At 50.7% G+C, this 26,691-nt stretch overlaps 2 protein-coding genes across 4 annotated transcripts; one reads left to right on the forward strand and one right to left on the reverse strand.

Annotated features, from left to right (window-relative positions):
• Positions 1-2,792: 2,792 nt before the first annotated feature.
• On the forward strand, positions 2,793-12,169 carry EPX (eosinophil peroxidase). The gene is given in 14 exon segments (XM_053892235.1): positions 2,793-2,925; positions 3,034-3,121; positions 3,341-3,519; positions 3,873-3,933; positions 4,776-5,058; positions 6,119-6,437; positions 7,095-7,255; positions 7,644-7,694; positions 7,697-7,907; positions 8,343-8,503; positions 8,506-8,518; positions 11,226-11,463; positions 11,966-12,126; positions 12,129-12,169. Coding segments are annotated over 14 exon segments (2,100 nt in total).
• A 976-nt stretch (positions 12,170-13,145) lies between these two features.
• Positions 13,146-25,615, reverse strand: MKS1 (MKS transition zone complex subunit 1). Of its 3 annotated transcripts, XM_019415651.2 has the most exons (18): positions 25,492-25,615; positions 24,963-25,072; positions 23,488-23,558; positions 22,664-22,819; positions 21,502-21,599; positions 21,179-21,307; positions 20,811-20,915; positions 20,117-20,225; positions 19,271-19,327; positions 18,175-18,217; positions 17,851-17,916; positions 16,335-16,405; positions 15,947-16,016; positions 15,740-15,847; positions 14,905-15,038; positions 14,293-14,375; positions 14,110-14,207; positions 13,146-14,008 (listed from the first exon to the last, which is right to left on the reverse strand). In XM_019415651.2, the coding sequence occupies exons 1-18, from the start codon at positions 25,569-25,571 to the stop codon at positions 13,917-13,919; spliced, it is 1,680 nt and encodes a 559-aa protein (XP_019271196.1). In that variant the 5' UTR covers positions 25,572-25,615; the 3' UTR covers positions 13,146-13,916. The 3 variants fall into 3 exon arrangements, with proteins under 3 accessions (XP_019271196.1, XP_019271198.1, XP_019271197.1); XM_019415653.2 differs by lacking the exon at positions 14,293-14,375; XM_019415652.2 differs by lacking the exons at positions 21,502-21,599; positions 23,488-23,558; positions 24,963-25,072; positions 25,492-25,615 and having other exon boundaries at positions 22,664-22,781.
• Between the last annotated feature and the right edge of the window lie 1,076 nt (positions 25,616-26,691).

Raw genomic sequence — 26,691 nt, forward strand, 5'->3', positions numbered from 1 at the left:
ATATTGTTCCTTAACAGCAGACCTCTCTGACCTTCTGGTCCTGGAGAGTATCCACCAACGCCATAGGCCTTCAGTGATAAGGCTGTGGTGAGGAGGAGCATTGAGGGAGCATCTGGCTGCATCTCTTCTGGAATGATCCTGTGCCCATTGTATTCAGAATGCCCATTGCATTCAGAACCATTATCACTGTCCAGATGTACATAAAGAAAGCAATTCTAAAGGTTCAGAGCCATGGGGCTGTGGCTGCTGTTGCACTTGATGCCTGCCATCCCCTGTAGCATTGCATATTCTTGCTTGTAAATAGTTGGTTTGATACAGCAGTGAGAACACGGTGATTGCAAAGATGAAGAGACAGAACTTGGGTTCCTTCAGTTCCATCACTTTATGTGACCATTTGGAGTTATCAGTTGTGTATAAAATTTAAGACCGTGAAACAGAGTATAAACTGCGAAGTACAGGGGTGCCTGGGTGGCGCAGTCGGTTAAGCGTCCGACTTCAGCCAGGTCACGATCTCGCGGTCCGTGAGTTCGAGCCCCGCGTCAGGCTCTGGGCTGATGGCTCGGAGCCTGTTTCCGATTCTGTGTCTCCCTCTCTCTCTGCCCCTCCCCCGTTCATGCTCTGTCTCTCTCTGTCCCAAAAAATAAATAAAAAAAACGTTGAAAAAAAAAAATTAAAAAAAAAAAAAAACTGCGAAGTACAATGTTCTTAAACGGAAATTTTACTTCATAGATGAATGGTGTACTGAATTTGAGTATCTTTACCATTGAAATGTATTCTTCTTTTAAAATTCCAAATTGTTTATTTTAAAATAAAACAAAAATCACCAGAAACTATAAGAATATATTAAATATTATATTAAAAACACCAATTTGTAGGTAGTTTTTCTCCTTTATTTATTTATTAATTTTTAAATGCTTATTTATTTATTTTGGGAGAGAGCATGCGCACACGAATAGGGGAGGGGTAGAGGGAGAGGAAGAGAGAGAATCCCAAGCAGGCTCCACACCAGTGCACAGCCCCACCTGGGGCTCTGATCTCATGAACTTCAAGATCATGACCTGAGCTGAAATCAAGAGTCACACACTTAACCGACTGAGCCACCCAGGTGCCCCTCCCCTTTATGTAAAACATAGTCACATAATTAAAAAGTATTAATCCAATACTTTTTTCCTTTTTATATTTTAAAAATATTTTTTAAAAGTTTACTAAGAGAGGGGCGCCTGGGTAGTTCAGTCAGTTAAGCATGCAGCTTCGGCTCAGGTCATGATCTCATGGTTCGTGGGTTCGAGCCCTGCGTTGGGCTGTGTGCTGACAGCTCAGAGCCTGGAGCCTGTTTCAGATTCTGTGCCTCCCTCTCTCTCTGCTCCTTCCCTGCTCTCTTTCTCTCAAAAATAAATAAAACATTTTTTTAAAAAGTTTACTAAGAGAACTTTCACACATTTCCAACCATTATCATTACTTTTTTCATTATGTAAAAGAGGGGCTATCAAAAAACAATCTGCTCCTGGTACCAGATACTCGAGGTTGCCACTGGGCAACCTTGGGGCCACTGGGGGGTAGAGGAGGGCCGCTGAGGTGGGAGGCAGGGGCTGCAGAGGCCGGAGACTGGGTTTAGGTAGGGCATGGGGACAGGAGGGCCAGGGGCAAGGACTCTTGGAGCAGGTGCAGGTCGATACTGAGGAAGGGATGGCCCTGGGGCAGGAACAAGGACAGACAGGCTGTGGGGCGCGGGGGTGGAGAGTGGGGTGGGGTGGGACGACGATCCTGGAGCTGAGCAGCAGCTAATGTGCTCTGCAGGTGGAGTAGGATGTGGGGGAGCCAAGGACGATCTGCGCCTAGCGGAGGACACATGGGAGGAAAGGCCTGGTTGTGAGAAGGCGTGGCCCTTGGGGGCCTTCCACGCTTCTGATGTGGAATTGGAGGCCCGGCTGGGGTCACACAGGTAGTGACAGAGCCGATCCAGACCTAGGCCCCCTACTCAGCTTGAGCCTGCCGCTGATGTGCGCCGAGGAAGCCCGCGCAGGAGCACTGAGCCCAGGACAGGACCTCTGCTTGCATGGAGGCCTGCCACCATCGCTCTGCTGGTGTGTTTCCGTTGACATCTCATTGTCTCCCCCGATGGCCCCATGATGCAACCCTTTAATTTTCAGGGCTCAGCACTGCCTCAGCCATCACCTCACCCTCTCCTGGCATCTTAGAGCTGGCAGGGATAGGGAGTAAGGGGGAGGGGCCTAGTCACTGACCTGAGGTTTTTCATGCACTCAGTAAACATTCATTGAGCACCTGCTGAATGCCAAACCTTGTGCTGAGGGGTCTGGGGAGATACAAGAGTAAGGCAGACCCAATTTCTGCCGGGGGAGGAGAGGAGCCTTTCCAAAGTTCTGGCCTAAGTCCCATTTTAGGGATGTGGAAACAGGCCTGGAGAGGGGAAGTGACTTGCCCAAGATCGTACAACTACTTAGTGTCAGGACTGGGCCCAATCTTCTGAGGCTTGCTGCCCCTCAATCTTCCAGCAAATACACACTGAGCAATGCCTGTTCCAGGCTCTGCCTTATGCCTTGGGAGAAACACATCAGTGAGCTCAGTAGCAAAGGGGGCTGGGGGTTCAGTCTCACAAGTCCACTGAAGATCAGAGGGAAGTTCCAGAGCTCCACCTCAAGAGGCTGGACTTCCCCTCCCTCACCCTAGGACAGGATATAAAAGTCCCTTCCCAGCTACTTCCAGAAAAGAGGAGGAGGTGAGAGGTCAGTTTGGGGATCTCCAGGTGAGAAGGAAGCAGGGGACCCACCTACATGCAGGATGTGGGTGTCAATCCCTTACCCCACTGTGGCTGGGGTCTCACGGCAGAGAGGAAGCTGTTCCTAGCCCTGGCAGGGGTCTTAGCTACACTCATCCTGGCCCAGCCCTGTGAGGGCACTGTCCCAGGTGATATCCCTCTGCACAGCCAAGGAGGAGGGCAAAGGAGGGGGAAGTGCTTGGGTCTGGGGGAACCTGTGGTGCCCCTGGACCTTGAGTCCCCTTCCCTCTGGACAGCCTTCCCCAGGACAGTGGAGACCTCGGCCCTTTGGGGCTGTCTAACAGAGGCCCTGTTGCTGGTGAATGCTACAATCAGACTCAGGAGGTGGGCCTGGGAGGGTTGATGAGGTGGGGGTGAGGGCTCCAACCATGGTCATGTCAGCTATCACCTGCCCCTGGGCACCTCGGGCCAGTGCCATGTGGGTAGAGAGCCTTTCTTCCATCCATCCATCCTGTCCACACTGCCCTGACTCTCCGCCACCAGGCTGGAACTTCCGCTAGGTAGCTGAGCTTCCTTTCTCCAGCCCTCGCCCTCCTCTTGCAGGTTCAAGCAGCAGCTTCACTGCTGAGGCTTGGCCAGCCCCATGGATGTCCTGTTCTACTTCAAACAACCGTTAGCAGCCACCAGGACAGTGGTTCGGGCTGCTGATTGTATGCATGTGGCTTTGGGGCTGCTGGAGGAGCAGTTGCAACTCCAGGGATCCAGTTCCTTCAATGTCACTGGTACTGTGCCCCTCCACGGAGTCCCAGGGACTGCTCTGGCCTGAGAGGGCAGGATGCCCAGCTGGGGGTGTTGGGAGAAAGAGGGTACAGGGATGGGAGATGTGGAACAGACCAGCTCAGCAATATGAGGTAGGTTTTATACCTGAGATTCAGCTATATTACTCGCCCCAAGTCTCTTAGCTGGCCGAGGGTCAAGCCTGGATTCAAGCTGCCTCTGGGCTGGGCTTTTACTTCCCATGCTTGTAAGTGATGGAACATCTTCCAGACCCTCAGCTGCAGAGGGAGGAGGAAGCCATTACACCTCTTGGTGGGTGTCCAGCTGAAGGGAAGTGACAGCCTGTCCTCTTACTCAGCTGGCAGCCAGTGGGCCAGGGCCTGGTTGGAGGCCCCCAGCAAGGGTCTTTCCCTGCAGCAGTGAGTGGGCTCCAGTCAGAGGGTTCTGGGGCTGGAGGCCACTCGGTGTGGAGTGAGGGGTGGAGGAGGGGAAGGGAGGCACCCTTGGGTCAGGGGCAGCCCTGCACCCACTTGTTGCATTTCCCAGTGATGGTCCTTTACTTGTCACTGCACTTCTCCTCCTGGTCCCGGAGAGCACAGCCACTGGCCTGGGACAGAAGCTGAAGCTGGGGTTCCATCAGCATGTGTGGGGACAGGAAAAGTGGGCAGGGGCCTGGGTCCAGGGTCCTAGCTCCTTCCTGAGCTTAGTATAAGCATCTATATAGGGTGTGATCTATTAGTACCAGCCATTATAGTATTGTTTTTTCTACAAGAGTTAGTGTCAAAGTATCTTGCTAAATATAAAGAGTGATGTGCCTTGTTCTATGTCTATTGATCTAAATGATTTCACATTTATCAGTTTATCAATTTTCTCTTCATATGTCAATATAACAATCAATCACCTACTCATCTACCAACATCTATTTATTAATTCTTCTTCCATCTATTCAATTCTCTCTGTATTTATTATCCGTCACCTACCAACTAGGCATCTATCTGTCAGTCCTGTCATCTAGGCATCCATTGGTCCATAAATTGATCTATCAATTTGATCTATTTACCTCTTTGGAAATGCTCGTGGGGTCTCAGCCAGCCAACCTGGCTTCTCCCCTTCTCTACTCCTGGAATCCTCAGGGCCACACCAGAGACCATCCTTCTCGGGATGACAGCCACACAGCAGGTGGGGATGGGAAGGGAGGGCAGGAGAAGAGGAGACACTGTGTTAACTCCAGCAGGAGCAGTCTGCTGCCCCTGAGTCCCAGGATGGCCCCAACATTTTGTGGGGTCCAGGAGCCCACGCCCCACACTGACCTATCTCCACACTGGGTCTGGGCCATCTCGAACCAGATTGTGCTCTTCTCCAGTGAGAGGCTGACCTCCCACCAGGGCCTGACCCTTATGTTCATGCAGTGCGGCCAGTTCATTGACCACGACTTGGACTTTACCCCTGAGCCCCCAGCTAGAGTGGCCTTCACTGTGGGGGTTGACTGTGAGAGGACCTGCACCCAGTTGCCCCCTGCTTCCCCATCAAGTTACCCCCAGCCAGTCCCCCAGGCTCCAAATGTGGCCCCCGCCCCAGGCCCTGAGCTGGAAGACTACCATGCCCTCCTTAAGAGCTGTCTATGATGTTTGAGTATCAGACCAAGGCAGGAAGCACGGCCCGGGACAGACCCTCAGTTCTGTGCGTGTTTGAGGGCAAGACTCTGGGCTGCTGTTTTTGAGAGCCTGTAGGTTCCCTTAGCTCTTGCCCTTCTCTCTTTCCTGAAGTCGTCCAAGGGCCCTGTATCTCTCACCATCTCCTGGGATCATGTGTGAGCAGGACACTATCCTTCAGGCTGAGAGGCAAGGGTGGTGTGGAACACTAGAGAAGAAAGGATGGATTCCAGGGAGCAGAGCCTCTCTGGGAATCTGGGGCGGGCGGTGGGGGAACACATATGCATACACTCCCACATTCAGCGACATTCTTGGGGCATGACGTGTGAGGGCTCCTGGCTGGCTCCTCCCTGTTGCAATCTCACCCCTTCCTCTGGCTCTGGTTCGGGAGCACCGCCTTGGGAGAATCTTCCCATATTTTCCTATCACACCTTTCGCTTTTGGCTTTTAGATCAAGCATAGCAAATAGCGTCTCAATTTAGAGTTACGTCTCTATGCGTGCATCTGTTTTCACTGAATGCCAGCTTCCTGCAACGTGTGCTGGGTTTTGTTGAACTTCGTAGTCTCCAAAGCACCAGGCATAAGCGTGCTTAGGAAATGTCGAATAAAATGGAATAAAAGAAGCACAGGCCTAAATGTCAAGAGAACTAATCCTTCCTCTCCTGCTGAGTAGTTGTCACTACCCCTCTCTGAGCCTCAATTTCCCCATTGGTAAAATGGGGATCTAAGGCCTTACCCGTTCCTAACCTTTCATGACTCTACCATACAAAGTGCTAAGGCTGCTCAGACTGACCTGACTAGTACTGCGAGCAGCACTAGTCTGGGTGAGTCAGGGAGGGCTTCCTAGAGGAGGGGATTTTCACCCAAGGTTTTGAAGCAGGTGGGGGATGATCGAGAGGAGTGAGCTTGCTCTTCAGGGGCCCCCGTGTCAGTGGCTCCGCTTCCACCTGAGATCCCATCTAGTGACCCCCGCATCAGGGACGAGAGTGACTGGATCCCCTTCTTCCGTTCAGCGCCCTCATGTCCCCCAAACAGGAACCAAGTCCAAAACCAGCTCAGCGCGCTCACTTCCTTCTCAGGTGCCAGCATTGTGTATGGCAGCGAGGTCTCCCTCGCCCTGCAGCTCTGCAACCAGACCAATCACCTGGGGCTGCTGGCCATCAGCACCTGCTTCAGTGACAACGGCTGGGCCCGGCTCCCCTTCGACAACCTGTGTGATGACCCCTACCTCCTCACCAACCCCTCCCTGTGCGCCCCCTGCTCCCCGGCAGGTCAGCCCCAAGCAGCCTACTGAAGAGTATGTTAAATAAGACCTTGTACAAAAGGTTTAGTTCAAAGGCAGCGGATGACTGTGTGTAAGGCCCACCTTCAGGAATTTGCTTTCCTTCCTGGCCTCTAGGAGAAGCTGTGGCTCCAGGAACAGGCTTCTCGTTCTCTTTCCCTGGGGCCCCTGGGGAGAGCGGTCTGACACCAAGGGCACAGCTGGGGAAAGGTCCAGCCCTCGGCAGGGAATGTGCCGATGGATACAGTTCATGGGATGGGTGGGTTCACAGTCCCAAGGCCAAGGTTCCCAGAGTCATCTGGGTCCCTCGGCCAGCCGTGGTCTCGCTTACTTACAGAATAGAATCCTCAGGCCTGAGTCCAGAAGCTGCTCCATGCTTTCCCACCCTGCCTGAATCTGTTCCGGTAACTGGGATCTGAGACCCACCATCCCCCTGCTCCTGACCCATTGTGCTGGAGCGGAGGGTGGCAGTCAGTGAGGAAGTTCATAGCACAGTTGAGGAGACGGAGGTCTGGCCAGGCCGGGGAGCCTGGCCCAGGTCACATAGTTCTACCACCTCTTTCTAGTCCCCAGAGCTCTGTCTGCTTCAGCAGAAAGACACTTCTCTGGGAAGGGCTGTGGTGACTCTGAACTCGGGGTTTTCAAGGGGACTGTCGACCATCTGAAACCCCCAAACTGGCAGCAATGCATACCCTGTTTATGCGGGAGCACACCCGGCGGGCTATGCAGCTGAGACGCCTGATTCCCCCGTGGAGTGGAGACACCCTGCTCCAGGAGGCCCGGAAGACCGTGGAGGCCACGGTCCACGTGGGGAGTCCTGGGTCCCAGCATCCCTGAGAAGACAATCTGGCCTGAGACACCATTTGAGGGAGTGGCTCCCACTTCCCCTAATGCATCCTTTGGGGAAGTGCCTCAAATCAGCTAGGTCTGGGTGGTTGGGAGTGTACCTGAGATCCCACCTCTACCCCAAACTGTGCCACTAACTGGCTGTGTGTGACACCGTCCTTGTCATCCAGCTATCTGGGCTTCAGGAGCTTCACCAGCCAATGGGAAATAAACATTTCCACTTTTGACATGATGGCAATAAGGAATTAATATGTCTGAGCAGCCCTTCGGAAAGCGGAAGTTTTGTCCAAAGGCAAGGGGATGGGGTGGGCGGCCTCTAAGGTTATGTTCCTCCGGTCTTCTCTTGTAGATCATCACCTACTGAGACTTTCTGCCCCTGGTTCTGGGCGAGGCCCAGGCTCCCCCCGGGAGAAAACCCTGGGGCCCTACCGGGGGTCTTGCTCCAATGTGGACCGTCGTGCGGCCAGTGTCTTCACCCTGGCCTTCCGCTTTGGTCACACCATGCTCCAGCCCTTCATGTTTCGCTTGGACAGCCAGTACCGTGCCTCAGCACCCAACTCATGTGTCCCTCTTAGGACTAGCTTCTTTGCCAGCTGGCGAATCGTGCATGAAGGTGACCAAGTTTTAAGAGCAGATGGGAGTGGGGGTGGGGCCAAGCTTAGTGCCAGGAGGCCAGGCTGCAGCTCAGGCCCCTGCTAATCATCTCCCCAGAGCAGTGAAAACAAGGCGGGTGCCACCAAGACCCTCAGTCCTGGGCATCCCATCCCCTCAGGGATCAGAGGATTTCCAAAAATCCTCATGTCAGACTGGTGGCTTGCGGCCTCACAGGAGCTTGTCTTCTGCTCCTTCTTTAAGAAGTGGGGGTCACTACTTTCTCTGCCAGCCCCAGCACACTTCGAGTCTACCCAGGCCTTTGTTTCTGGATACAAACATTATAGAATACAAGCGACCAGCTTGTCCAGCTCTGAGCTAACTTGGCGTCACGCGATGACCCCAGGGCTCCCCAGAGGCTGATCTAGTGTGTGCTGTTCACGTTCCCCACCACCAGGTGGCATCAACCCCATCATCCCAGGCCTCATGGCCACCCCAGCCACGCTGAACCCTGAAGATTCCGTGTGAGTGGACGAGCTGCGGGACCGGCTCTTTTGTCAAGTGAAGAGGATCGGGCTGGACCTGGTGGCTCTCGACACGCAACGCAGCCGGGACCACACCGCGGCCTCCCGGGTCAGGGGGCTGCCCGTCCCTCCTCCCAGGCTTTGGCCTCGGGTTGCTGCTGCTGGTGGTGAGCGGGTTTCAGAGAAGACCCTTGGTGCATCCTTTCTGACTGCCACTGTCTAGGCGATGTGCTGTGGTCGAGAAGCATGGGAGGCCACGCTTCATGTGGTAAAGCATCCCTGGGACCAGCCTTTGGCCATCCTGTCCTATCTTCTCCAGCCACTGTACGGCCTCTGGCTGTAGATTCACAGCACGGCCAGGACTTGGACACAGGAGTGGACAAAGCAGTTCAGGAATTTCCGGGTAAACAGTAGATCCAAAGGGCGGGGAAGAACAGCTCCATTCCCCACTTACCCAGGCGAGCTCCAAGGAGGAAGACTCAGGTTCCAGAGATACAGAAACTGACTCCTGCTCTAAGTGCAGAAAGGCCAAGAGCCCCAGAGGCAGGAACAGTTGGAGTAAAATTAAGACAGCCTCGGCTGTTTTGTGACGACACAAAAATCCCAGGAAAGAAGAAAAATTCATCCCGGAAAAGAAGAAAACGTAGGCACTCTGCTAGGAATTTTCATGGATATTAATCATTTAGTTCTGCCAATGACCTTGAGAAGCAACAATTACAGCCATTTTTATAGATGAGGAAATAAGCTCAAAGATATCTAGTAATTTTCTGAAGGCCACATAACTAGGAAGTAGTAAAATTTGAATCAAGTTCAAAATTTCTTTCTTCCCCTTGTTTAAGCTACAATGTTAGGGGAAGGCTTTGGTCACTACCTTGCTCCCCTCTCCCTCCCCTGAACTCCCTACTTTTTTGTCCAAATGCAACCCAAAGCCCCATCTGCTTTGGCTAATCTTTGGCCATGTATGACGGAGTGGGGGCAGTCTCTACTGCACCTAACACAGCACTTGGCGGGCATACAGCAGGCACCCAGGAACCTGAGTTTCTTTCCTCCTTACACGCGGGTGCTATTGACAACTAAAGAGCTATGGGCGCACCCTGATGGAGAACTGAGATCGCTAGCCCCCGGCCCCCACCCAAGGGCCACACAGTTTTTGTGCCCCCACCCCCCATACCCTTTCCTCCAAGCTGTCCCAGAAATATTCTCCAGATACTAGCTCTGACAGTCTCCTCCATTCCAAACACCAAACCTGGAGTTGGAAGATCTTGTTTGAACTCCACTTAATGGTGGAGTGACCTTAAAAAAGTCACAGTTGGGGGCGCCTGGGTGGCTCGGTTAGGCATCTGATTTCGGCTCAGGTCATGATCTCATGATTCCTGGATTCGAGCCCCGTGTAGGGCTCTGTGCTCACAGTTCAGAGCCTGGAGTCTGCTTCGGATTCTGTGTCTCCCTCTCTCTGCCCCTCCCACACTTCTGCTCTGTCTCTGTCTCTCAAAATGAGATAAATAAATGTTAAAAACATTCATTTTTAAATTTTTTAAAAATGTTTACTTTTGAGAGAAAGAGAGAGAATGTGAGCAGGGCGAAGGGGCAGAGAGAGAGAGGGAGACAGAATCTGAAACAGATTCCAGGCTCTGAGCTGTTAGCACAGAGCCCGACCCGGGGCTTGAACTCACGAACCACGAGATCATGACCTGAGCCGATGTTGGATGCTTAACCAACTGAAGCACCCAGGCACCCCCATAAAATTTTTTTAAAAGTCACAGTTGCTCAAGCAAATATCCATTGATACAATGGGGATTACAAAATGCCTCACAAAGGTATTGTGAGGATCAGAAGAGATGATCACATAACTGTGCTTAGTGAGGTAAAACATCGCATCATTTTCCTTTGCTCAGCTGGAAGGTGGTGTTTGTGAGTTGTTCAATGGACAATATTGGGCAAGCATTTCTTCAAGATTGGGCCAAACCTCTCTCGTATCTTGCTGGTCCCCACCCCATCATCGGGCTTGGTTCTATTGTGGGATCCTAATAGAGAAATCAGTATGGCTGGTCTTTGGAAATTTCTGAGCAGCTGAAAACAAATTTTAAAGCAACTTTATCGAGACATAATTAGCACATCCCAAAAATCACCCATATGAAATATATGATTCAATGACTTTATCAATGACTTCAGTAAATTTAGAGTTGTGCATTGTTGTTTTTGTTTTGTTTTTGTTTTTGTTTTGCCTGTTAAGGTCTTTGGCCCATTGATCTCCATTGCTAATGTCAGAACATTTTCATCACTCACAAAGAAACCTTATAATAACAGTCCCTCCCCATCCCCACTCCAGCCCCTGACAATCACTGATCATCTTTCTATCTTTACATAATTGCCTATTTTGGGTCTTTCGTGTAAATGGAATCATAGCATGTGTTCCTTTTCTGAGTAGATTAACCACATTTCATTTCTTGGTTTGTTCACTTATTTACTTCTTCACTCATTCCTGCTACAAACCTGATTAAGTCTTTTATGTTCTAGGTCCTATCTTATTTGCACCTAATTGATGTGCCTGAGCCCAATAAATCATATCCCTGTGGTTATGAGTGTTGGATTACTACAGCTTCTTATGTTAGGACACACTCACAAAGCCTGGTTGTCTACTTGCTTTGAAAATTAGAGCGCAGTGGTTCGACATTTGGAAGGTTCGGGCCTCTTCTGTCAGCAGGGATCTTGTCCTGCCTAACATTTCCGGACCACAGAGCTCTCTCAGGAGAAACTGGAGAAGTAGAAGCTAAAGGGAAGTCAGACTGAATCCGCTTCTGCCCCTTTCCCTACAGGGCACAACGCTCGGAGGCGCTTCTGTGGGCTTTCCCAGCCCCGGAATCTGGCACAGCTTAGCCAGGTGCTGCAAAACCCGGATTTGGCAAGGAAGCTCCTGAATCTGTATGGGACACCCGACAATACTGATGTCTGGATTGGGGCCATTGCAGAGCCTCTTTCGCCAGGGGCCCAAGTGGGGCCTCTTCTGGTTTCTCTTTTTGAAAACCAGTTCACAAGAGCCTGAAATGGTGACAGGTAAGTGACCCTACCCTAAAGAGACCAGCCCCAGAGGAAGGGCAGAAAAGCACTAGCATTTCAAGTCTCAGCAAGGGGGAAAGTGCCTTTTTTTAGATTCATTTTTTTTCCAAGTTCACAGGGTCTAAGACCAGGAGGCTCCTCTGGGGAGAGACTGGTCAGAGGGAGAGAGACAGTGGGCCAGGCAAGGCTGATATTGCCTGAGCTACGGACATCTTTAACCCATGAGACTGACTGGTCAGCCTCGCTCTTCCTGGCTAGTGGATCCCAGAAAACATGGACAGAAAGGGCTAAATCTGGTTTCCTTCCTAAACTTATGGTTAAACACTTGACTTATTTGGATTTGGTATCTACCTGGGTTCAAATCCAGTCCTGGCCGCTAAATTACTGTGCATTTATACTGGGCAATTTACTTGACCGCTGAACCTGTTTCTTCGTCTATAAAATGGGAATAATACCTATTTCGCAGGAATTCTGGAGAAGTGAATGAAATGATGTGAAGCACCTGGCATGCAATGGGTGCCCGTCCTGTTAATTCCTCCCTACCACACGAGGCCCTGAGCCAGGTTTCCTGGTCTGGAATTGCGTATGACCATACTGGTATCCCCACCATTTCAAGGGACATCTTCAGGGCCAACACTTACCCCCAGGGCTTTGTAAGCTGCACCGCATCCCCAAGTTGGATCCGTCAGCCTGGCAAGGCTAATGAGGCCTCTGCAGGTAAGGGGGGGGGGGCCCTCCTCCAACAGCCCTGGGTGGGGCCAGGCTTCCACATCCTTCCCTGGACCAGATGGCTGAGACCCTTTAGGCCTCTCAGCAGAGACAACAAAACTCGTCACTAGGGACAGGGTACTCTCCCCTAGTGGCTTCCCGGTATGCTAGTTTCTGGACTGTTAATCCAAGGCTCAGGACTTTGGGGGCAATTGGGAAGTGTCGAATCAACCCCAGCCCAGTCATCAACACCCCGACACAGCTCCATGTCTGCACACCCAGCAAGTTCCACACTGGCCCACTTGTGCTGCTTCCGCAGGAGCCCATTCCACGTCTGCAGCCTCGGACACAGGATCACGTAGGGAAGACCACAAGGCTACCTTCTCCCCCGGAGCAAGCACGTCTGCTGACGCTTTTGCTGGCTATGGCTCAGGGCTGGTTCTGTGGCTGGGAGTCACGGCTGGGGCTCCCAGCAGCAGTGAACCCTCCCACCTTGGGAACCTCTTAGGTAGAAGGTCAGGCATCAGCTCTGGGTGAAAGGAGGTCTTGAGGCCCAGGCAGGAAGAGTCATCTGAACGATTTCCAGCTTCTTTTTTCTATTTCCCAGCCTGTCCCCCACACCTGCCCGTGGCTGCAGGCCACCCCACACCTGGTCCTGGCCATCCCACAACCCTCTGCTGGAGCCTGCAGGCTGGGCAGCACGCTCTGCTCGTACCAATAAAGGACGGCTGGGGGGCAGGAGCTGGTTTCTGAGTTAGGCTGGGGAGGGCATGACATTTGGGCTTTGCTCCAAATGTCTAGAAGGAGCACAGCCAGGACACCGGTGGCACTAACCCCTAAGGCTCTCCTGCGGGCTCATATAAGAGAACCGAAAGAGACACTATGGATAGGAAAGGGTAGAAAAGGGGAAGATTCAGGAGAACACCTTGGCCACGCCAGCAACCTGAGCAGAAAACCAGCCAACACATCAGTCAATATACAAAGTTTTTATGTACAAGAAAACACAATAAAGGTACTACCCAGCTAGCAGAAAGGACTGGGCACTGCCTTTAGCCTTCATTTACTCCAGAAATAAGCTGTATCTCCAAACACAACAAGCCCAAGCAGCAAGCCCAGGCTACCCTGGAAAGAGGAGGCTGAGGCTCTCGGGCCAGGAATTCAAGATATCTCTCACCTTTCTTTAGCCTCCATTGTTCTTTTTACATTTTTTTTATTTAAGTAGGCTTCACGCCCAGCACAGAGCCCAATGCGGGGCTCGAACTCACGACTGTGAGACCAAGACCTGAGGTGAGAGATGAAGAGTCAGACGCTGAACCGACCGACCGAGCCGCCCCGGTGCGCCTTGAACCTCCATCTGTAATGCAGGCTGCAGACCAGGAGTTGCCTGCGGCTCTCCGCTGGGAGACGGTGAGACAAGCCAGAAAAGAGGCCGTGTTGAGGACTGAGCTAACTGTGGGGTCACCCCAAACGGAGCTAAACCAATAAGTCTGCCTTGGGGTGACTCCCGCTTGCAGTAAATGAAATATGAAGAGGGGGACCATAGGGTCTCCAGCTTTATTGCTTCGCAGCAGGGAGGAGACCCTGCTGAAGACCAGGCAGAGGCACCGGCCTGGGATTTTCTCAGCTCTTCTGGTTCTCGGCAGGTCAATGGGGTCACCAGTCAGAAGGACGAAGGTAGGGGGACACCAGCGTTAGCCATCACGCATCTTGTCCTCTTGCCCAGGGGCCAGTGCAGCAGTGCGCTAGGACGCCATGGTTCCCGAAGGGCTCACCAGGTCCTGGGGAAGGCTTTCTCGGGCCTCCTGCATGCGGCGCCGGGCGCGACGGAAGGCCTCTGCGAGGGGAGCAAGTATAGCAGTCAGCTGCCACGCTGTGGGGAGGAGCGTGGCTGCTGCTGGTGCTGGGTGGCCGGCTGCGGGGGGCAGGGAGACCTACCCAGCACACTGTGAACGGAACTCTGCTGGCTGAATCCCTCCAGACGGTCCAGCACACTCCGCATCCTTTTCCGGAGGAAACTGGACTCCATGAAGGCCCTGCACACAAACCCACCACACGGCCACAGCTGCTCTCCAGCCCTCAGGGGTAAGGCTCCCCGAGGCAGAGGCCAGGGTTACTCACCTGGATTGCTGCAGACAGTGCAGGCGGAAGGTGACGCTGCCTGTGGTCTCAGTGCGGAACCCAAAGCGGCTCAGACGCTCTCCCTGTGGTGTGCAGTTAAGACAGCATCAGGCTTCTGTGGCTTCTAGATCCCAGGAGCACGCTGGCCTCACCCCCATCCTTACTCCCATTCTCGGAGAGAATGGGGAAACCTCATTCCAGCACCCAGACTCCATCATCTCAAGGCTAACACTGGGCTCCCAACTGTAAATGAGGGGACATTCCAACCTCCCTGGAGAATAGCAGCCTTATAAGCGGCCTGCCAATCCTCTCCACCTTCGATTACTGAAGCCTCCGTGATGGGCTGGAAGGAGGGGCCAGTAACTCTGACGGGACCAGGGGAATCTCTGAGTATACTCATTTCCAGAGATCTCCTAGGATAGGAGATTTCCTAGGATCTCCTATGTCTGTACCTGGTTCAAGATGTGGCCATGACCTCCAGCTTAAACCACAGGCAGGAAGGGACTAAGTAATAATGATGCAATTAAGGGGCCTTAACCCTGATCCCACCTTCTCCAGAAGAGACAGGAACCTAAGCTCCCAGCATGAAGTCTGCCTAGAGACAAAAGTGACCTTGAAGGTTCCCGGTATCCGCACGTAGGAGAGGTCCTCCAGTTCCAGAGAGCCGCCAATGAAAAACCTCCTCAGCTCAGCCACTGTGCCAAGTTCCATGGGTCTCCACGTGGAGACTGTCAGGGTGTGAGAGCCTATGCAGAAAGGACAATGGGGCCACAGCCAGAAAGGGCATGTGGTCTCTCACTGACCCCCAGCAATGACACAGGCCTACCAACCACGAAAACACCTGACCTCTGGTGAAGGTTATCATGGGGGCTTGGGGCACCTGTTTGGAAATCAATCAGCTAGAAATTAAAAGCTCTGCCAGTTGTGACTTGCATACCCAGGTCAAGTTTCTTAACCCCCATGATCTCCGTTCTCCTCACTGGTAAAACGGAAACGGTATAGCGCCTACACATGGTATACAATGGTATAGTGACCTCGCAGAGAGGTCGGCAGAATGAAACGAGACGCGCTTCGTGCAATGCCTGACAACAGAAGACAGTGGCTATTACTTCAAAATGAATGCTGATCCATCCAATACATGTGTGCCGAGAGCCCACCCTGCCTGAGCCGGTCCCTCAAGGCCGCGAGTCAAATCAGCGGAGCTCGGAGCGGACGCCACAGATGCTCAGGCTGCTCTACTTTGCGGTTAGTTGCAATTTCACTCAGTTGTCTCTAACAGAGCGGGGGAAATTCCTCAAAACGAGCAAGGAATATTGCAAGTTAAATGCGTCTAATTCCTAACTGTCCCTACTTCTCACTGGAAGCGATGGAATCTTTTGGAAGTGTTAGTCTCGCTCCTAGGAGCTGGGGCACAGAGGCCACGTGGAGGGCAGGGACAAGAGGTCACCTGGGGTGGCGGGCAGCACCACAGCCCCGTAGCCTTCCACGCGATACCTCTGCCAGAAGTCCAGTGAGAGGACCTCACAGTAGAGCACAGGCCACTCTGGGAGAGCATCTGGGAGACATGAGAGAAGCAGCAGGTCACAGGAGGCCTTCACCAAGAGAGGGTACCACTAGAGGAGATGCCGGGCCCAGGATCTACTGAGCTACTCACCAGCAGATTCGTCTTCATGGAGGAAGGAGGCCTCAAATGTGAATGGGTAGGAGAAGTAAGCCACCTTATCCTAAAAAAGAGAAGTTTTATTTTATACTCGGTGTCATGGGATAGGCTAGGCCTCAACGGGAACTTGTTCTCTCTGTGGCCGATGACATACCTTCACGAGGGAAAAACTCTCACTCAAGATAGGAAATAAGAGGCTGAGAGGGGAGGGGACGCCCAAATACAGGCTGCTACCATCCACAGAAAGACAGAGAGGGAGCCCTTGGACCAGGCAGCCCTGCAGAGCCCACAGAGAAGGGCCAGAGCCAACTCTGAATCCTCCCCAGTCCTGATAATCTTCGGAGTCCTGTTCCCCTCCAGATACCCCTCTTGTTTTCCATACCAGTCCCAGGGATTTGGTGGCACAGGTCTGTGTTATTCCTGAGAGCTGCTGGAATGCTGGGCTTGACCAATCTGAAAGCCAAGGGGCATATATACAGTCAGTTGACCTGGGAGGAAGGCAAGTGGTTGAGAAAAAGACAAAGTTTCTTTATCGGTTCATTCACTCACACACTCAGTCATTCACTTAACATTTACTGAGTGTCTCCTATGTGCTATGACCCATCACTGGGGAGAGAAAAGATCCCTGTCTCTCATGGAACTGACATTCCAGTTGGCAGGGGAAACACAACAAACCAGCCAACAAGAGGCTATTGGGTAGTGACAGATGCTCTGCTAAAAATAAAACAGGCTCATTTAGACTGGATGGTGAGGGAGGACCTCTCAGAGGTGACACTTTGGCTGAGACCTAAACTCGGAAGAACCATTCGTGCAAAGATAGACAGAAAGGTTTTCAGACAAAGGAAATGATCCCCAATAGGCCCTAAGATGGAAATGAACTTGGCATGTTCAAGAACAGAAAGTCTGACTGGAATTCTGTGAGGGAGAGATAGGCAGGGGCCAGTTCATTCAGGCTCTGGAGCTTGGTTTTTACACTAAGTGGGAGGGGAAGCTGTTGGGGTTTAAAGCCGAAGAGAGACACAGCTAGCTTCCATTTTCAAAGCCATGTGGCTGTGGTGCCTGTGGCAGATGAGGTGTAAAGGAAGCAGCAGGGTAAGTAAGAAAGTTAATGCATTGGCCACGGCAGAAGATGAGAGATGCAGGTGGCTTGGTCTAGGGTGCTCGAGAGAGCAGATGTTCAGGACATCTTTTGAAAACAAAGCCGACAGAACTGCTGGTAGAATGACGGGCTGCAAGGAGCTAGAGAAAGTGAGGAATTCAGGGTGTCTCCTGGGTTTTCGGCACCAGCAACTAAGTAAATGACACGGCCATGTCCCTTAGGGAAGGGACTCTTTCCCTAAGATGGGGGAAGACCATGAAGGCAGGTTTGATGCAGGAAGGAGAATCAAGAGTCCTCTGGGTCATGCTAAGCAGAAATGACAAAAGAGGTAGCTGGATATGAGCCTGGAGCTCGGGGGAAAGGCCAAGGCTAGAGAGAAATCTGGGGGGTCTGAGACGCCATTACAAGTCATGGATGGATGGGACCATCTAGAAAGGCTGTAAAGAGAGAGTAACAGAAGGCCCAGGCCCAGCCATGGACACTCTAATGCTTTAAGACCAACAGATGAGCAAACAACCAAGGGGACTGACGAGCCACCTACAAGAAAGAAGAGAGAAGTGTGGAGCCAGAAGCCTAAAGGAGTTTCAGTGAGGAAATGCAAGCTGGGCCACGAGCTTCTGAGAGGTCATGTAGGGTGAATGCACAGAGGTCACCACAGGATTTGACAACTTGGAAGTGATCTATGACTTTGAAAAAGACAATAACTATTTCTTTGAAAAAAGGTGGGAAGGAGGCCTGACTGAATTCCTCTAGAAAATTGTCAGAATGGGTATAAAAGAGACTTATGAAAATTACTTACTAGTGGTTGGCAATTCCACAAAGAAGTGCACATAGAGATTGTCATACTCGTAGCCTTGGGCTGAAACTAAGAAAACAAGAAATGATTTCAGCTCATTCTCCTATCACCCTTAGCACCCGACTCAGTCCTGAAAGGCCTACACACTTCAGGAAGCAAGTCCCTGGAGGGCCAGGAACTCTCTGCGTTTCCAGGAAAGACTCAGGACTGAGTTTCCCAAGTAGTGCAGACAACCTGGTGTGTCCACTGCGGCTACAGGAGCTACTTCGCAGCTCTACGGGGCCCCTGCCCAAACATCAAGGGATCTCTGTCTGGCAAGGCACTTACCTACCTCTCCGTTTACAAAGAGCCGGAGGGCACCTGGGGCAGTCTAAGGTGGAGAGAAGCGGGAAAAGATCAGGGCATCTGGGGGAGTCAGCACTTCTCCTCCAGCCCGTCCACGAACCCCAGGAAGACCTGACACCGGCCGCCAGATCTGGGTGCGTCACTATTGCGCTTCCTCCCTACCCTGCCACTCCACAGATCGGTTTCCTTCATTTCTAAAATTTGTAACAGAAAAGAAAGCACATAATTTAAAGGGTGAGGAGGGCAATGAAGTATGGAGAGTTTACAGGAATAGCCAAGGGAAGCAACAACCGCCGCCCTTCGCCATACAGGGTTGGGGGGCGCAGCTCGACACCCCTGTTCCCTTTCGACCCCTGGTCAATAAAGGAGGGAGCTCACTTTTTGAATTACTTGTGTTTTCTTATCTAACTTTTTAACACTGCCCGTCTACTGTTAATGCAATATAAAAATAACGAATTGGTTTGGGGAGAGAGGGAGACTGCTGGGTAATCCTGTGCTTGTTTCCTGACCTAGGAATGGAACTCCCGGAATAAAGAAGACAAAGAACAGGACCACAGAATGACTGACATAAACTATTTTGTTTTGGTTGTTTAAGAGCTAAATTATTTGACAAACAGAAATGATTCCCCTTCCCTCTCCATGGGGCATCTTAGGAAAAATATCCACATGAAGAATGAGGAAGACATTTTTCTTCCCTACATTTATTTTTAAAAACAATTATAAAGGAACACCTGCATGTGTTAACCACTGATAAAAACGTAAAACTACTAAGTTTAGGGAATGCAAAATAAACATTCCTGACGTACCCCTCTCACCACCCAACCCCCACCCCAGAGAAAGCAATCCATAGCACGTGTGCCCTTTTAGAACCTTTTCCCTGACATTTTCTTTTTCATTAATGGTTCTGTCAATATGCTGTATTTCAAAACACGTAACAAAACTGTGCTCTACATGCTATCCTCTGACTTCCTTCTGGCATAAAGAATATGTCCTTTAAGAAACGTGCTATTACTCAGCCACAGTCCGAATGCCCTGGCCAAACCCAGCTCGTGGTGCTGCGGGCAGCCACGCTACTCACCATCTCAAAGTCAGTGCCCACCAGGCTGCTGAGATATTCCTTGTGGCGGCCGTAGAGCTGAGGAAACAAACCACATGAAAACTAAAGATGCAGCCCCAACCAGGCCATGGGTCAGGTCTGAATGGGTGGGAGAAAAGAAGCTGTGGCAGGAAATGCCACAGAGAGCTGGAGGCCTAAGCATCCAAGCCACTGACTTTTAAATTAAATTAAATTTTTTGAGAGAGAGAGACGAGGGAGAGAGAGCGAGCGAGTGTGCACATGAACAGGGGCGGGGGGAAGGGTCAGAGGGAGAGGGAGAGGGAGAGGGAGAGAGAGAATCTTAAGCAGGCACCACATCCAACGTGAAGCCCAACGTGGGGATCGATCTCAAACCGCGAGATCATGACCTGAGCCGAAATCAAGAATCAGACACTTAACTGACTGAGCCACCCAGGCGCCCCAAACACTACCGTCACTGACATTTTAGAGTGAAGCACAGAGGCTCTGGAGTCTGCTAGTCTGGGACCAAATCCTGGCTTTTGCACTTACAAGCCCATGACCTTGGGCAGACTTCTTAGCTTTTCAATCTCAGTCTCCTCATTTATAAAATGGTAATAATAAAAGTATTCACCTCAAAGGGTTGTAGTATTGTCTAAATGAAATAAAGCATGTGAGGGGCCTAGCAAAGCTTGGCAAACACTCAAAATAAATAGTCATTGTTATGTTATGTGATCAAAAACTTGTGGCTGACACTCAGCAGTGCTTCCCATGTAAGAAAGACTGCAACTGCGCACATCAACCTCGGACGTGGGCTCAGCTCCTGGGCACCAAGGCTCGTCCCCGCGCTCGGAATGAACTCGCTCTTACATCCTTGAACACACGTTGCTCCCGCTCCTCTTCCTCTGGCTGTGCGAGGGAGGACACGTTGTCGATAGTATACTTCCACAGCTCCTGCTTCTCCCCCTCGGTCTCAATTCTGTCAGGTCAAACCACAAAAAGACCAACTCTCACCAACGATGAAAAAGGCCAAATGATGAGGAGAGAGAAACAAAGTGGAAGAGCAGAAAGGGCATCAGAGTGGACACAGAGTATAGGTCCGGGGCCCCTTTCTGCCTCACAGTCACAGGGAAGCCCTAAAGCACAACTTCCCTGGCACCCGGTTCTCTCACCCGAAAAAACAGACAGGTAGGTTTAGGTCATTTCTAATTTACTGTCCTGTTATTGTAAGACATGGAGGCAGGAATAGCCAGCCCAGAGGAGGAGATGTGGCTGAGCTCCCCTCGCCCTGTTCAGGCCAGTCCCTTCATGTAGCGGCACCGAGGATTATTTTCACTTAACTACACCACCGAAGTTATCCCTTTCAAACTGGTATAGCTGCACGCTTTCTGAGAACGGGGTCCCCACGATCCTATGAGTCTATCAGAAAACAGAATACGAACCATTGCCTGGGAATAAGGAAATCAGAGAAGATGAAGGACTTCTCAGAATCCCAACTAGGGGCCAGAAGTGAAGCCAAGGGAAGGAATGCCAGTCTCCACTCTCCCTTACTTCTTTCCCTCACCTGTAGGGTCCTTTGAGGCCGGTGAAGTCAGGTTTTACTGTGATCACACCATTGCTGTCCACCTTCAGAGTACAGAGGACATGTTCATACTTCTTATAGCCAAGCCTAGATACCAGAAAATCAACACCCAGGTTCAGGACCACTGGTCCCACCTCCAGAGAGAGGAAGACATAGTCAGCCCACGTCAGGCCAGAGGACAGAGGCTATAGCGAGAACCGTCATAGTACCTTCTTCTGAGTACAACTAAGAAGTAAAAGAGGAAAAAGTCCCTCCCTCCCACATACCCCAGGATGACTGTAACGGGTAGGTGATGGTTAGCGAGGGAAGAGGAGGAGAATCTGAGCTGGGGGGTGAGAGGCTTCACTCACTTTCCATAGGGCCCCAGGTCTGCCATGATGTACATTGTCTGAAGAGGGGTGTTGATGACATGGTTGTTCCTGACAAATTCTTCTGATGGTTCCCAGGTGACAATTCGCGACTTGAGGATGCCGCCCTCCCTGGGAGACACCACAGGAAGGGTCACTTCCCCGGCACCTCCTAACGAGCCTAAAGGAGGAATCTAGGGGAGCACACCCAGGGAGGACCTACTGCAGAATGGGAAGCTCGAGTGGGTGAACATATCCGGATATTGGCCTGGAAGGACTACAAAGCCCCCCCCCCCACCCCTTCCCCCATACAGATTTGCACTCACATCCCTCGCCTGTCCTGCCGTCGCCGCCTGACATTTGCCATTCGCTCAACCAAGAACGATGGCACCTCCCGGGCTGCGGTGGTCATTTTCTGACAGTGCTAGGAGAAGAGAGCAGCCCTGTGTGATCCATCTGGTCAGGGCCACATGGGATCAGGTACTGAAGGCAAGCCTTCCTTCTGAAACCTCATCTGGGACCCGAATCTAACAGTCACACCTCACAACTGTATGTGTCAGTGGAGGAGAGCAGTAACACAAACATGGCACAGAAGATTCCTACCATGCCTTGGTTTGCTCCAAGATTTTAGCAGCATATCATCCTTCAGAAATGAGTTTCTTTATGATAATATTAAAAGGAGTCTGCAATCTCTGAGTACACACCAACAAAAAGTTGGGCGAGTGTGCCTGGTAGCTGTTCACATTACCAGGTACTTGGAAGATGCCAAATGGGATACAAAGTATCGCGTGAAAAGTCCTTTGCATGGGTAATTCAGCACTAAGTGTAATGTCATTTACTTTTCTAAAATAGAAAACCCAAATTTTATATGCTACCAACCCAGAGCCTTCCTAACATAAGCACCAATCTTTCAAAAACATTCATTTAATACCTGCTCCTTGCAGAGCTACAAGGTCATAGACAAAAATCAGAAAATACAGGCTCCAATCTCAAGGAGCTTAACATTTCCCAGGAAGAAAGAACATGTCCTACAGGGACGAACACGTAAAGCAAGTCCACAAGGGTACGTGAGCCGCTCCCGACGGCTGTACTGAATCCCTCTTCAAACCCACAGACTCAGAGTTGTGGCTGCATCCCCTGATGAGTTTTATCTAGATGGTTCAGGACTCCACCCACCTGTGTCATCTCATGATGAACGGAGGAAGTCCAGCCCAGGGGCTGCTTCCCTCGGGTCCGTAGTCTGCAAGCCTATCATTAGACACACTACCAGCTTCCCCGGGCCCTCTAGCAGGTGGAGAAGGAGCAGCCACACCACCCGAAAACTGTGCCCACTGTCCGGCTTGGCTCCCAGCAGCACGAGGCAGTTCCTACATAGGCTGTCTGTTGCCCCTTAACAGGCTTCTGGCTTAACATACAGAACCCGGTGAGACCAGAAGCTAGGGGAGGAAAAGGAGAAGGAAGCCATGGGACCCCAGAAAAAACCAATACCTCCTCCACATTGGTGTATCTATCAGAGTCAGTGTAGGTAAAAATCCGTCGGTTCTTCCTGCCACCCGAAGCCTCCAGCTTCAGGATCTCTTGACGGTACTGATGATCCAAAGGGCTCTGACAGGCCGCTTCATTTCGGTACAGATCTACTTCAAACTGAGGTAACAAGGACACAGAGATGTACTGAGAATATGTCAAACTTTTGTCCCTGTAACTGTTTAGTCAAATCAGTTCTATAGAGTTAATGCTATTTGGGGCGCGTGGGTGGCTCAGTCGGTTAAGCGACCGACTTGAGCTCAGGTCATGATCTCGCGGATCGTGGGTTCAAGCCCCGCATCAGGCTCTGTGCTGACAGCTCAGAACCTGGAGCCTGCTTCAGATTTTGTGTCTCCCGCTCTCTCTGCCCCTCCCCAACTCACACTCTGTCTCTCTCTCTCCCTCAAAAACTAAATAAACATTAAAAAGAAATTTAATTATAGAGTTAATGCTATTTGACATGTTTTCATAGCCAATTTCCATTTATCTGAATTAATGCAGGGCAAGCGATCCAAGAATGTTAGATCTAAAAGGAACCAGAGTGATGGTCTAATCCAACTTTGCTGTTACAGATGGCAGATTTCACCCAGAGGTGAAAAGTGCCTTACCCAGGATCATAAAACAGGGTAGCGTTGGTCACTATGTTATACTGCCCTTTAAACACATCAGGGGAATGTATAAACTGCTATAACTTTCTGGAAATTAGACAATATGTGTCAAGAATCTTTCCCTGCTACCAGCCAGGTGGAGGTAGACCAGGTAGAGGTAGGTAAGTGACACTGGCTTACCTGGCTAAAGAGCTTCTCCTGCCACCCAATCACGACCTCTTCCTCTTCCTCTTCCTCTGAGCGGTGTCCACCTCCAAAGACCACAGAGTGAGTCAAACGTCTGAGTCAAATCAGCACCACTTCTTGCTCTGTGATTGGTTATTACTGAAGTCCCTGCTCTAATATTTGCCACAAAACCAGCTGGAGTTTGGGGATTTATTAAGCACTCACTCTAAACAAAGGTTAGAGAGGCTGTGGATATATGTAGAAGCCAGGATTAGGACCCAAGAAGTTTTAATTACTACTTCAATTTGAATAAAAGGAAGTCGTGGCTCCCAGGAATTACTTAATCTAATTCAGTGTCAGGAGTCAAATTTAGATATGGGCTGAATACCTCTTCCTCAATCCCAATTGTCTACATTTGCTAGATAGGAACCCTGGTGTTTTTACCTTTACTGTTCCTGAAACCATATATCTAGAACCACAAGCCCTATAACCTTTAGGAGACCAAGTGCCAGAAGAGAGGAGGAAAGGCGAGTATTTAAAGAACCAAATTGAATACACTCGTAGCTGAGTATGCCTTTTTTAGAGACACATGCTTCACAACCCACCAGCCCACCCTTGCCCAAGAATATATCTGAACAAAAACAACAAAAGCAGAGAGATTAGTGATTTAACACAAACACACTGTCCTCTCTTCCTCACTCTTCTGGCTTCCAAGATAAGGTAAACTGCAAGACACCAGTTGATGTTAATATGTTCCCTTTTCAAGCAGATGCCAATTAAGAATTATTTTTAAATAGTGTGTATGTGTGTGTGATATAGATATAGGTATAGATATATGTAAAACTTAAAGTTATTTTTAGGGGCGCCTGGGTGGCTCAATCAGTTGAGCATCCGACTTCGGCTCAGGTCATGATGTCACAGCTCGTGAGTTTGAGCCCCGCATCAGATTCTGTGCTGACAGCTTGGAGCCTGGACCTGCTTCAGATTCTGTGTCTCCCTCTCTCTCTGCCCCTAACCCACTCGCATTCTGTCTCAAAAATAAATAAACATTAAAAAAGTTTTTTTAAGTTGTTTTTAAAAGCGTGTGTATATATAATATACACATATATTAGGAATTTGGGGCATATTTTCTCTTAGAAAAAAATGCCACAAGCAGTATTTAGGTTTCTAGGCAGATTTATAACATATCTAAGGTATAATCTTTGTTATTTTACTACATTTGACCACAATTCGGATCAACTCCTGATGGCAAGAATCAGGTCTTACTCAATTTCCATACACAACATAATGGAGCAATTAAAACTGCTTGGGATCAAATCCTTGCTTCAACATTTACCAGCCGTGTGACCGTGTGACCGTGGGCAAGGAACTCAACCTCTCTATGCCTTTTCTTAGACTACAGAACCGGGTCTACTAGGTCTTAAAAGGTTACTACCGCCCCAGGCCCTTCCCCAGATCTCCAAAGGGTCGCATCACCACCAAACACCCACTGGCAGTTGGGTGAGGCCTAAAAGTGGCCAAGTCTATGAGGTCCTTCCCAGGCTGGGCAGCAGGCTGGTAACGGAGGAAGTTGCTTGATGTGATTCTTTGCAGGTGGACTCTGTCAGGAAAAGAAAAGCCCGAAATACTGATTACAAGACATACAATCTGCAGATGAACAAAGAGCAAAGATGGGGGGGTGGGGGGGGGGGGACCAAAAGAAAGAAGAGGGCGGGGCTACCAAGGTGGGCCTGGTGCACCTGAGCGCGGCCCGGGATCCTAAGGGAAAGAGTGCCGATTAGAGAGTGTATTGGGTACACAGAGCTCCGAGGAATTTGAGAAGGGCAGAGACTTGAGAGGGCTTGGACAGGTCTGGAAGTTGTGAGTGGAGAGGGTTGAGGGTAGTGAGGGAGACGCGAGGAGACCAGAAAGGCAGAGATCAGGATTGAAAGCGGAAGTGGGCACTCAGCAAACAAGTGAGGTTCAGGCTCGAATTATTTGAGAGTATAAAAGCACAGGGCTCTGGGACGATGCGACTACCGGAGACGCAAGTTGCGCACGGGGTCCCGGGAGCGATACACAGCCTCCCCGGTGTCAGTGCTCCAAACTGTCTCCGCCATGACAGCTGCGACTCGTCGCGACAGCGCCGGAAAGCGCACAGCCCCCAGTTCCCCTGGCAACGGAGACGCGGGGTTTGGGAGGCGATGGAGGTGCTGCGCGCGCAACCTACGGTTCCTGGCACGGCGCCGCAGGCGAGCGACCGGAGCTGGGGGGACCCTGCCGGAGCTATTGGGTGCGGTCAGGTTGCGGTACCTCTGGATCATGTGCGTGCGACCTTATCGCATGTACGTGCGACAAAGCTCGTTCACACCCAGGACCGGATTTGGTGCCCTTTACAAGTGAGAAAACTAAGGCAGCACCATCGACTCCTTTCACAACGGTGAAATGGTGATTCCGAAATGGTGATGGAGATTCAGACCCAGGTGACCTGAGTCCTCGACTCGACTTGTCTTATCACGCCACACTGCCTTCCACTGATGCTCGAAAACTTTGACCTGAAAATCGGTGAACGTGATTCAGAATGCACCCATTCTTTCAGGGAAGGCGTTGGCACTTATTCAGACATGAAAATATATTCTTGGAAGAAAGCAAAAAAAGTGTCAGAAGAGTTATTAGTCCTTGAATTGGTATTCCCTGAGCCGGAGAAAGGAGGAACAAGGAAGCTAACAGTAAGGAAGGAATATTTGTTATTATTGAACTGTTTTTTCCCCTGAATGTGTTGGTTCCGGATATTTAAACCATCTTAAGAAATTGCACTAGCCTCCTGAAAAGCCAACAAAGTGCTATTCGAAAGTCATGTTTCATTGGCCATCAAAGCAAGACACACCATTATATGGAGTATGGCTCTCTGGCACCTTGAGGTATATCAACAGTTACCGAACTCTGACATTTGCTACTCCCCCAACAGAGTAAGCAATTGTCCCCTGAACTCAGCAATCTCTTGCCAGTTTGATTATATGGCTTTGGGAGCCCTGGGCAACCTAGCTGCTGTTGTGTAACACCGAGGACTTAACCATAATAATAGCACCATTTATTTAGCATCCAGTACAGCCTGGGTGCTTTGTTTGCATTGTCCCTAATCCTCATAGAAACCCCTTAAGTAGGGTTACTCCCATTTAAAGGATGACATTAGGGAAGGCCAGGGTTTAAAAGGCTTATTAAGATTGAACTCTAGTAAAT

The sequence above is a fragment of the Panthera pardus genome, unplaced genomic scaffold (genome assembly GCF_024362965.1).
Source record: "Panthera pardus isolate Hobbes unplaced genomic scaffold, ASM2436296v1 HiC_scaffold_3, whole genome shotgun sequence".
Taxonomy (NCBI): domain Eukaryota; kingdom Metazoa; phylum Chordata; class Mammalia; order Carnivora; family Felidae; genus Panthera; species Panthera pardus.